At 48.2% G+C, this 11,825-nt stretch overlaps 1 protein-coding gene across 1 annotated transcript in view; it reads right to left on the bottom strand.

Annotated features, from left to right (window-relative positions):
* The window catches only part of LRP4 (LDL receptor related protein 4), a 68,339-nt gene that overhangs the window by 26,780 nt on the left and 29,734 nt on the right, over positions 1 to 11,825 (bottom strand). Inside the window, exons 16-22 of the mRNA XM_017529279.2 lie at positions 10,892 to 11,048; positions 7,690 to 7,907; positions 7,358 to 7,534; positions 6,825 to 6,947; positions 3,716 to 3,924; positions 3,460 to 3,541; positions 1,738 to 1,843 (exon numbers count right to left, since the gene is read on the bottom strand). Coding sequence (XP_017384768.2) covers positions 1,738 to 1,843; positions 3,460 to 3,541; positions 3,716 to 3,924; positions 6,825 to 6,947; positions 7,358 to 7,534; positions 7,690 to 7,907; positions 10,892 to 11,048 — 1,072 coding nt within the window. The remainder of the gene's footprint in view (positions 1 to 1,737; positions 1,844 to 3,459; positions 3,542 to 3,715; positions 3,925 to 6,824; positions 6,948 to 7,357; positions 7,535 to 7,689; positions 7,908 to 10,891; positions 11,049 to 11,825) is intronic.

The following is an 11,825-nucleotide window of genomic DNA, read 5'->3' as shown; positions in this document are numbered from 1 at the left end:
ACCATGCCCAGCTAATTTTTTGTATTTTTTTTAGTAGAGACGGGGTTTCATCATGTTGACCAGGATGGTCTCGATCTTTTGACCCGGTGATCCACCCGCCTCGGCCTCCCAAAGTGCTGGGATTACAGGCTTGAGCCACCGCGCCCGGCAAGTACAGCGTCTTAATAAAAGCAGAGCCCACAGCTTAAGCACAACTCAGCAAATAAGGTGTATGTGGGAATAGAGAAAGAGGAGGGGTGAAAAATGAATAAGAAATGTTTCCTTGGCCAGCCGCCATTGTTCATGCCTATAATATTAGCACTTTGGGAGGCCGAGTTAAGAGTATCATTTGAGTCCAGAAGTTTGAGACCAGCCTGGCAACATAGTAGGATCCCATCTCTAACCCTGACCCCCCAAAAAATAGCCAGATACGGTGGTGCACGTCTGTAGTCCCAGCTACTTGAAAGGCTGAGACAGGAGGATCGTTTGAATCCAGGAGGTCGAGGCTGTAGTGAGCCATGATTGGGCCACTGCAATCCAGCCTGGGCAACAGAGTGAGACTCTGTCTCAAAAAAAAAAGAAAGAAAAAAAACAAAAAAAGAAATGTTTCCTTGACTGGATGAGTTAAATAAGTTAACAGAACTCTATGTAACCAGTAAGAACAATAGAGGCCAGGTGCAGTGGCTTACACCTGTAATCCCAGCACTTTGGGAGGCTGAGGCAAGAGGGCTGCTTTAGCCCAGAAGTTTGAGACCAGCCTAGGTAACACAGCAACACACCATCTCTACAAAAAATTGTAAAAATTAGCTAGGCATTGTGGTCTATGCCTGTAGTCCCAGCTACTTGGGAGGCTGAGGCAGGAGGACTGCTTGAACCCAGGAGGTTGACGCTGCGGTGAGCCGCGATTGCACCACTGCCCTCCAGTCAGGGCCACAGAGCAAGACCCTGTGTCAAAAAACAACAACGACAAAAAAAAAAAACATGGTAGATTTATACACTCAACTGGAAGGATACACAAGATATATGGCAAACAGAAAAAAAAGTCACAAAAAGTATGCTATTTTTATAAAACCAAAACCATTACAACCAACAACAAATGTTTACATACATTTAGAAGAAAACCTGGAAAAAAAATACCCTAAACTGTTAACTTATTGCTGGAGAGTGAGATCACAGAGAATTTTTACTTTCTACAGATTTAATTTTTTTTTTTTTTGAGACGGAGTTTTGTTCTTGTTGCCCAGGCTGGAGTACAATGGCATGATCCCAGCTCACCACAACCTCTGCCTCCTGGGTTCAAGCGATTTTCCTGCCTCAGCCTCCCAAGTAGCTGGGATTACAGGCATGTACCACCACGCCTGGCTAATTTTGTATTTTTAGTACGGATGGGATTTTTCCTCGTTGGTCAGGCTGGTCTCAAACTCCTGACCTCAGGTGATCCGCCTGCCTCGGCCTCCCAAAGTGCTGGGATTACAGGCGTGAGCCAGCGCGCCTGGCCAGATTTAAAATTTTTTTTTAACAATGAGTTACTTTTGTAAGTAAACCAACAAAAAAAAGATAAGGAAAGAAAAAATTGAAAAGTTTCTTTGTCCATAGAGGATACAAGGTTGTCACCAGACTCTGTAGTTTCTATATCTGCTCTTGCTTCCTTGGACACAGCCATAAGATCTGGCCACTCTTCCTAATCTTTAGACTCCTCTCTGGAACTCAGATCTTGGGAGGGGTGGGTTGAGCTCATTCCCAAGGGGCAGCGCTCACCCGCCCATGGGTTCCACCACAATGTCCCGAGGACGATCAAGGTTCTCCCAGATAAGTACTGTCCTCATGCTGCCATCTGTGTTGGCCACTTCAATCCGGTCTGTACCTACCAAGAAGGGATACAGAGATTAATTCTAGTCTTGTTCATTCACCCTCTTACCTTCCATGGCCAACATAAGAGCCTGGTATGTGCCAGTAGAGCCTAGAATACGTGCTCAAATGATTTTATATATACATATATATATATATATATATATACATACATATATATATATATTTTTTTTTAAACGTGGAATTTTACACTTGTTGCCCAGGCTGGAGTGTAGTGATACGATCTCAGCTCACTGCAACCTCCACCTTCCCGGTTCAAGTGATTCTCCTGCCTCAGCTTCCCAAGTAGCTGGGATTACAGGTGCCTGCCACCATGCCTGGCTAATTTTTGTATTTTCAGTAGAGACAGGGTTTCACTATGTTGATCAGGCTGGTCTTGAACTTCTGACCTCAAGTGATCCTCCTATCTAGGCCTCCCAAAGTGTAAGGATTACAGGCGTGAGCCACCATGCCCGGCCTTAGAAGATATTTGTGACAGATGCACAATGGATATTTAATGACTTGAACCATAAGAAGAAATTCAAGGATGTGATCAGTTCCATTGCTGGAAGAGCAAGACCTCCCAAACATAGGCCACCATAATTTAAGGCAATGATTCTTAGCTTTAGTGTGTGTAAGAATAAGGAGGACTTGTTAAAACACAGATTCCTGAACCTAACACCCAAAGATTCTTTTATTTTTTTTTTTTAAATTTTCTAGTCCATTTCATGCTCAAGGGAGTCTTTGTACTTTGCCCAGGCTGGTCTTGAACTCCTGGGCTCAAGCAATCTTGCCTTGGTCTCCCAAAGCAGTATAGGTATGAACCACCATGCCCAGCCTTGATTCAGTAAGTCTAGAGTGGGGCCCAAGAATCTGCATGTACAATAACTTCCCAGATGATGCTGATGCTGCCACACAGAGGAGACAAGATTGTCATCAGCCGCTGTGGTCCAGGGACCACACTCTAAGTGGCACTTGTTCAGGGTATCTCCTTGCCTCTCAAACCCACCTGGCTGATTAAAAATGCCCGATTGCCAGGCACAGTGGCTCACATATAATCCCAGCACTTTGGGAGGCTGAGGCAGGTGGATCACGAGGTCAAGAGTTTAAAACCAGCCTGACCAACTTGGTGAAATCCCATCTCTACTAAAAATACAAAATTTAGCTGAGTGTGGTGGTATGCGCCTATCATCCCAGCTACTTGGGAAGCTGAGGCAGGAGAATTGCTTGAAACCGGAAGGCAGTGGTTGCAGTGAGCTGAGACTGCGCCACTGCATTCCAGCCTGGGTGAAAGAGGGAAACTGTCTCAAAAAAAAAAAAAAAGAAAGAAAGCCTGATTTACCCAGAAAGTGATGGAAAGAAAACCATAGGGCATAGGTTTATGATTTGAAATGCCTTAAAACATTCCCTGGCATCAGCTACATAGCAGAAGTGGCTGCCACAATGTGAGCTTCTCTCGTGTGAGCATCTCACTTCAGCTCTGCAGCAGCCCTCCTGCTTCGGACCTACCAAGGACTTCATGTGAAGACAGAGGTGGTCCAGGAGGGACACTGGGCCCCTTCTATCTGAGGCCAGGGTTTTAAACAAGAGGAATCCCAGGGAGCCAGGCAGGCCACGGCCCCCCATACATACCTGCATCTGTCCAGTACAGTTTGTTGGTGACCCAATCAATGGCCAGGCCTGCAGGGCTCTCCAAACTGGTATCCACTACCACCTGGGCAGGAAGCAAAGCTGTATCACCAACTGTACTTCCACTCTAGTTCCAGAGCCCAAACTCCAGCAATTCTCGGGGTTGGCAATGGTATGGGTAGCCCTTCCCCTGGAGAGGGTAGATTCCACCCCTCAATCTCTGCCCTCCCTGAGGGCCTGGCCCCACACTGGGCCCTACCTCCTGTCCTGTTCCATCCCACTTGGCCCTGCTGATGGTATCAGTGCTGACATCTGTCCAGTACACGTGGTCATCCCGGGAGTCCCAGTCAAGGGCCACAGCACTGCGCACGTCAGCTAGTGGGATGACATCATCAGACAGGTCCTCTGTGTCAAAGCTGATTCGACGGATGTCCATCCTTCGGGCAAAAAGCAGGAACTTGTCAAGACCTGATCAAAGGCCGAAAGGGGTCTTCTTTTAATGCTCTACATCCAAGAACAGTGACAGACACAGATGCTCACCTGCGTGACATCTGGTTCAATCACACTTCCTGGGATCTGGTGCCCTTTGCCCCCTAGTCTTTATAACTCAGGCCCCCTTTAAGCACTGCCACGCTGTCAGAATCAAGACTTCTAAATCAAATGGAAACAGATTCTACGAAGGACCCAGAAGTGCATGCTGTTTAAGCATCTGTCAGCTTCATCTCAACTCTTCTCTCTTCTTACTTTTCTCCATCTCTTCTGACGCCCTGGCTTGCCCACTGCCAGCCCCTGAACCTCACTTCTCTAATGTTCATGACTGTTTCAGGGCTCCTGCCCTCCCCCTCTGTCACCTGGATCTCTTCCTCTCGCTCTCCTCTTCACAAATTTAAGCCAATAATAACCATTCACTGAGCACTCTCCTTGCCAGGTACTGAGCTTGGTGCTTTTTTTTGGTCTCATACCAAGCCTCTGCGGTGTGTGCTAGTCTGGCTCTGTAACCCAGTGGCATGATCTCAGCTCACTGCAACCTCTGCCTCCTGGGTTCACATGATTCTCCTGCCTCAGCCTCCTGAGTAGCTGGGATTACAGGAGCATGCCACCACATCCAGCTAATTTTTGTATTGTTAGTGGAGATGGGGTTTCACCATGTTGGTCAGGCTGGTCTCAAACTCCTGACCTTGTGATCCGCCTGCCTCAACCTCCCAAAGTGCTGGGATTACAGGCGTGAGCCACAGGCCTGTGGTGTGCTATTCTTATCCCCATGTTCTAGATGAGCAGCCCTGAGGCTAGCAGAGATCAAGAAACTTGCCCTGGATCCCATGGCTACAAAGCACCAGAGCTGGGACTTAGGTCTGAATCTAGAGAAAGAGCTCTGCCGCCGCCCCACATAGTTTATTTCCAGCCAGCTCTTTTCCATCCTTTGCCCTTCCTCCAGTCTGTCTGAATACTTTCTCAGCAGACTTTTCTACCCAGAAAGCCACTGCCTGCCCAATGTTACCAAATGTCTTCTTCCTAGCTCTGGGAAGTCCTTAAGGGAAAACTGGCAGGGGACAGGGGGCTTTACTTCTTGCATCTCACTAAGACAACAGGGGAAGCGCTGGGCACAAAAGAATGCAAGGGGAAAGGGCCGGGCATGGTGGCTCACACCTATAATCCCAGTACTTTGAGGGGCTGAGGTAGGGGGATCACTTGGGCTCAGGAGTTCAAGACCAACCTGAGCAACATAGTGGAACCACATCTCTACTAAAAATACAAAATTCTCTGGGCATGGTAGCTCACGCCTGTAATCCCAGCACTTTGGGAGGCTGAGGCAGGCAGATCATGAGGTCAGGAGTTCAAGACCAGCCTGTCCAACATAGTGAAACCCCTTCTCCACTAAAAATACAAAAATTAGCCAGGCATGGTGGCAGGTGCCTGTAATCCCAGCTACTTAGGAGGCTGAGGCAGGAGAATCACTGGAATTGGGGAGGTGGGGGTTGCAGTGAGCCAAGATCATGCCACCACACTCCAGCCTGGGTGACAGAGCAAGACTCTATCTCAAAAACAAACAAAACAAACAAACAAACAAACACCCACAAAATTTTCTGGGAGCGATAGCATGTGTCTGTAGTCCCAGCTACTTAGGGGGCTGGGGCAGGAGGCTTGCTTAAGCTCAGGAAGTTGAAGCTGTGGTGAGCACTGTTTGCACCACTGCACTCCAGCCTGGGTGACAGAGCAAGACCGTCTAAAAAATAAAAATAAAAATAAATGCCAGGTGTGGTGGCTCACACCTGTAATCCCAGCACTTCGGGAGGCCGAGGCAGGTGGATCACTTGAGGTCAGAAGTTCGAGACCAGCCTGAGCAACATGGTGAAACCCCGTCTCTATTAAAAATACAAAAGTTAGCTGAGTATGGTAGTGCATACTTGTAATTCCAGCTACTTGGAGGGCTGAGGCAGGAGAGTCACTTGAACCTGGGAAGTGGAGGTTGCAGTGAGCCAAAATCACCCTACTGCACTCCAGCCTGGGTGACAGAGTGAGACTATGTCTAAAAAAAAAAGGAAGGGGAAAACTCAGAACATGAAACCAAGTTCTTGGTTAATGTGCGTATGAATGAAACTTCTGAATGTTTTCACTAACTGCACTCTCTAGAAAGGACCCAGGTCCCAGAAGAATTTTATTTTATCCAGATTTCAGAGGGTCAGCTGGGTAGGCAGCAGTAAAGAGCTGCTGATGTGTGAGGAATCACCCCAGGCCCCCTGCTGGTCATGCCATGCGCCCGGACCACTCCTCTCTGGACTACTCTTAGAAAAAGTCACCGCGTGCTTCGCTCTCCAGGGTTACCCTCCCAAAGCAACAACCCTGCAGGAACCCAGAGGAAGCCAAAGCAGCAGTTGAGGGAGAGACCAGGAAATCCCATTATCTTTCGCTTGTTTGACACATATTTATCCAGGACCTACCTACTTACACAGAACATCATCAGAGATTCTAACTTTGGCTTTCTGGTTTAAGGGCCAAAAGAAAGTCTTCAACAGGGTGAGGCTAAAGGTAAAAAGGTAAGTAATCATTCCCCGGTTTTCTACAAGAGCATAAAGCCCTCATGCTGCCCATAGAGAAGGCATCCTGCCTGGCAAATGATACATGATCTTGATCGTAGGTGTTTACACTCCACTGAGTGTGGTGTCACTGAGCCTTCCCCAACTACTGCTGGGTCCTCAGTCCTCAGCTTTGATAGAAGATCCCTCAGCCTCTTAAGTTTTTCCTCTCCAGGGCTCCCTGAGGAATGCGGTTCTTCCCATGACAGATAATCCCTCCATCTCCTACCCTTTGTTCCTCCTCCCTGCCCTCACAACCGCCTCCCTGGAGGCTGGAGTCGCAGACCCACTTACTCTGGGCACAGGCGTGGCTGCTGATCTTGCGAAAGCCCGTGGGGCAGGCACACGTGTAGTTCTGGCCACTGGGCAGACACAGGTGCGTGCAGCCTCCGTTGTTGTCCCCACAGCGGTTTTTCCCTGCTCAAAGAGCCCAGAGCAAGAAGATCAGCAAAGGTTTGCAAAAGTGACCCCAAGACTAGGGAATAGGGGTTTCGGTAGGGTGTGAGTTCCCTGAAGGGAGAAACTGTGTCTTATTATTTTTGATCTTCCCCCTCTGCTAGCACAGTGAGTACCCGGCACATAGGCGATGCCCCGTAAACGTGTGCACGAATTAGCTGGGAACGGCAAAGCCTAACGCGTCTTTTCGTGAATCTTGTTGTACTGCCCTGAATGTCCAGCAGAGGGAGGAATGAGCCCATGTCAGTGCCCGGCTGGATTTCCCCAAGGGAAGAAATGGCAACTCTTAAGGGCAAGGAAGGTTCTCAGAGGCAACAGAGGCCACCTCAACCATGAGGCTACTCTGGCTCACCTGGTGGGCAGGTTTTTACCTGCAGGTTGGCGCTGGGGGTGCAAGGTGTGGATGTCCATAGGGAAGTGGAGTTTGTTGCGAATGATTTCCTGGTTCTTCCCTGTAAACTTGTTGGCGCTATTGATGCTCTTGGTGTGCCAGTCTGTCCAATACAGGCTGTCTTCAAACACCGTGATGGCGAAGGGATGAGGGAGACCTGGGGAACGTCCAGGAAGCCCTCAGTCTGGGTATGCTCTGCCATGGCTCCTGGGCCCAGGACTGGCAACTACATACAGCCTCTGCCAAGGCTCCTAGGGGCAGGGATGGGGGTAGGAGGACAAGAGATGAAGAAGACTGAAGGAAGGGCCTTACCCTGGCTAATGACAGCCTTACGGTGACTCCCATCCAGATTGGCCCTCTCGATGACGTGGTGCTTAGCATCCACCCAGTACATACGGCGCCCAGCATAGTCGATAGTGAGGCCATTGGGCCAGAAGAGATGTGTATCGGCGATGATGCGGCGCCCAGAGCCATCCATGCTGGAGGCCTCAATACGGGGGGTGTTGCCCCAGTCTGTCCAGTAAATAGTACTAGGAAGAGAGAAAAGGAAATTGGGAAGTGGGCAGCAGAGAACAGGTAGGTAACCAGGAGAATAATCAGGTAGGGGGCATTTATCCATTTCACTCGGGGACTCCAACGTTTGGTCCACAGAATGCATTTTTTTTTTTTTTTAAGACAGAGTCTCATTCTGCCACCCAGGCTAGAGGGCAGGTGCGATCACAGCTCACTGCAGCCTCAGTCTCCTGGGCTCAGAAAGCCTTCCACCTCAGCCCTCTGAGCAGCCAGCATCACCACACCTAACTAAATTTTTTTTTTTTTGTAGTAGAGATGAGGTCTTGCTATGCTGACCAGGCTGGTCTCAAACTCCTGAACTCAAGCAATCCTCCTGCTTCGGCCTTCCAAAGTGCTGGGATTACAGGCATAAGTCACCATGCCCAGCCTCAGAATGCTTTTGAGGTGTTTGAATTTAAATGACTTTAGACAGGGCATTTATTAATTTAATAATTTCTTTTTCATACGTGCAATGGGCAGGACATACTATCTTGGGCACTGGAAATCCAGAGGTGAACACAACAGACAAAAGTCTTGTAGAATTGACAATATAATGTAATATTAGGACAGGCACTTTCTTCTTTGTCACAATCTCTTCCACTGCCTTTTATATTTTATTTTTGAGACAGAGTCTCAGTCTGTTGCCCAGACTGGAATACAGTGGCACAATCTCGGCTCACTGCAACCTCTGCCTCTTGGGCTCAAGTGATTCTCCTGCCTCAGCTTCCCAAGTAGCTGGGATTACAGGCACCTGCCACCATGCCCAGCTAATTTTTTTCTTTTTTGCGATGGAGTCTCGCTCTGTCACCAGGCTGGATGGAGTGCAGTGGCATGATCTCTGCTCACTGCAACCTCCGTCCTGGGTTCAAACAATTCTCTGCCTCAGCCTCACCAGTAGCTGACGACAGGCATGTGTCACCATGCCCAACAAATATTTGTATTTTTTTTTTTTTGAGATGGAGTTTCGCTCTTGTTACCTAGGCTGGAGTGAAATGGCGCGATCTCGGCTCACCGCAACCTCCGCCTCCCAGGTTCAGGCAATTTTCCTGCCCCAGCCTCCTGAGTCGCTGGGATTACAGGCACACGCCACCATGCCCAGCTAATGTTTTGTATTTTTAGTAGAGACGGGGTTTCACCATGTTGACCAGGATGGTCTCGACCTCTTGACCTCGTGATCCACCCGCCTTGGCCTCCCAAAGTGCTGGGATTACAGGCTTGAGCCACCGCGCCCGGCCTAATATTTGTATTTTTAATAGAGACAGGGTTTCACCATGTTGACCAGAATGGTCTCAGTCTTGACCTTGTGCTCTGCCCACCCTTAGCCTCCCAAAGTGCTGGGATTACAGGCTTGAGCCACCACACCCAGCCCCTTTTGTATTTTACACACACACAAACACACACACACACACACACACACACACACATACAGAGTTTCTAAAACAGTTGACACATACTGCAGGATCTCATAAGACACTCCCTCCATTGAAACTGCGCAGAATTTTTAAAAGCCAGAGGTAAGAACTTCCATTTCAGGAGTTTTTCTTTAATTCATGTTTCCGAATTTTAAATTTAATCTTTTTTTTGAGACAGGGTCTCACTCTGTCATCCGGGAGTGCAGGGCCATGATCATAGCTCACTGCAGCCTTGAACGCTGGGGCTCAGGTGATCTTCCTGCCTCAGCCTCCTGTGTAACTGAGACCAGAGGCATGCACACGAAACCCAGATAATTTTTGTACTTTTTGTAGAGGCGGGATTTTGCTATGTTGCCCAAGCTGGTCTTGAACTCCTAGGCTCAAGCAATCTGCCCACCTGGGCCTCCCAAAGTGCTGAGATTACAGGCGTGAGCCACTGCACCTGATCATTTCTCAATTTTATTGATTTAACTTTTTGTTGAGACGGGGTCTTACTTTGTCACCAGGCTGGAGTGCAGTGGTGCAGTGACAGCTCCCTGTAACCTTGACCTCCCAGTCTCAAGCCATCCTTGCACCTCAGCCTGCCAAGTAGCTGGGACTACAGGCATGTGCCACAATGCCAGGTTAATTTTAAAAACTTTTTGGAGAGATGAGGCCACACTGTGTTGCCCAGGCTGGTCTTGAACTCCTGGACTCAAGTGATCCTCCTACCTCCGTTTCCCAAAGTACTGGAATTATAATTATTGCAGCGTAAAAATTAATAGAGGGGCTGGGCAAGGTGTGAGCCACCATGTCTGGCCCCTCTATTAATTTTTAGGCTACAATAATTAATTATAATTCTTATAAATTACTAATAACATTATTAGTGTTAATTATGTCAACCTTATAGGCTAACAATAAAAATGCTAAACACCTACAACTTATCTAATGTGTATTATACGTAATTTAAAATGCATCACGTCATTTAATCTTCACACAACTATTATGGAGGTATTTTATGTTACTCACCAATTTAGAAATGAGTAAACAAGGTAGAGAGAGCTTACCTGGCTCAAGGCCACACAGCCAGTTACTTTGAAGGCAGGACCCAGACTCAAGTGTGTCAGGGTACAGAGCCCATGTTATTAACATCACATCTTTTTTTGTGTGCGTGTGAGACAGAGCCTCACTCTGTCACCTAGGCTGGAGTGTAGTGGTGCAATCTCAGCTCACTGTAACCTGCGCCTCCTGGGTTCAAACGACTCTCCAGTCTCAGCCTCCCAAGTAGCTGGGATTACAAGCACCTGCCACCACGCCTGGCTAAGTTTTGTATTTTGTAGAGACGGGGTTTCACCATGTTGGCCGGTCTGGTCTCAAACTCCCGACCTCAGGTGACCTGCCCGCCTTGCCCTCCCAAAGTGCTGGGATTACAGGCTTGATTACAAGCACCTGCCACCATGCCCAGCTACACCATATCTTGAGGATGTATCCTCAGAACGTCTAGTCCAGGTAGCCTGGGAACTGTCCTGAGAGATTGTAAGAGAGACTTGGGAGCCTGAGACCCAACTTACCCCTCCATGGGATGCAAGGCAATGGCCCGGGGCTTCTCCAGGTTCTGCCACAGCAGCACCTTCCGGTGGGCTCCATCCAGATTGGCCACCTCAATCCTCGAGGTGCCTGAGTCAGTCCAGTAGAGTTTGTCATGGACCCAGTCCACAGCCAAGCCCCCTGTTGAGAAGCAGCAGCAGAAAATGTCAAGAGTCAGCCAGGGTGCCCCTGTGCCGTAGTAACAAGAGCAAACTCGTACCGGTACAATTTCTTGGGCCAGCCACTATTGTCATCATTTTAGATACATGAAGGCATTTAACGATCACAACTCCGTGAGCTAGATACTGTAATTTCCATGAAGATGAGGAAACTGAGGCACAGAAAAGTCAAGTAACTGTCCAGGGACATGCACTTCTTCGTCACATCCCAGCATGCCTGATCTGTTCCCAGGGTCCCCCACTGCACTGACCCAGGGGTTTAGAAATTGTCATCTAGGGTTTTGCAGAGGCATTTCGGAATTTCCCTAAGCATTTGAATCCAATGTGCTTGATACCAAATTAGAATTTGATCACTTCACCTGTTTGTAAAATAGTCTGAGATTGCCAAGTAAGCTGTTTGTTTTTTTAAATATCTATAAAACATTTTGATATACTTCTCCAGCTCAATCAGAATATTCTCTTTTTTTTCTTTTTCTTTTTTTTTTTTCTTAAGACAGAGTCTCACTTTGTTGTCATGCTGGAGTGCAGTGGCAGGATCTCGGCTCACTTCAACCTCCGCCTCCCAGATTCTAGCGATTCTCCTGCCTCAGCCTCCTGAGTAGCTGGGACTACAGGCACGCACCACCACACCTGGCTAATTTTTGTATTTTTAGTAGAGATGGGGTTTCACCATGTTGGCCAAGTTGGTCTTGAACTCCTGGCTTCATGTGATCCTCCTGCCTCAGCCTCTCAAAGAGCT

Source organism: Cebus imitator, unplaced genomic scaffold (assembly GCF_001604975.1).
Source record: "Cebus imitator isolate Cc_AM_T3 unplaced genomic scaffold, Cebus_imitator-1.0 Scaffold58, whole genome shotgun sequence".
Lineage (NCBI taxonomy): Eukaryota > Metazoa > Chordata > Mammalia > Primates > Cebidae > Cebus > Cebus imitator.
Note: the sequence above shows the minus strand (reverse complement) of the source record. Positions and strands in the feature narration are given on the sequence as shown.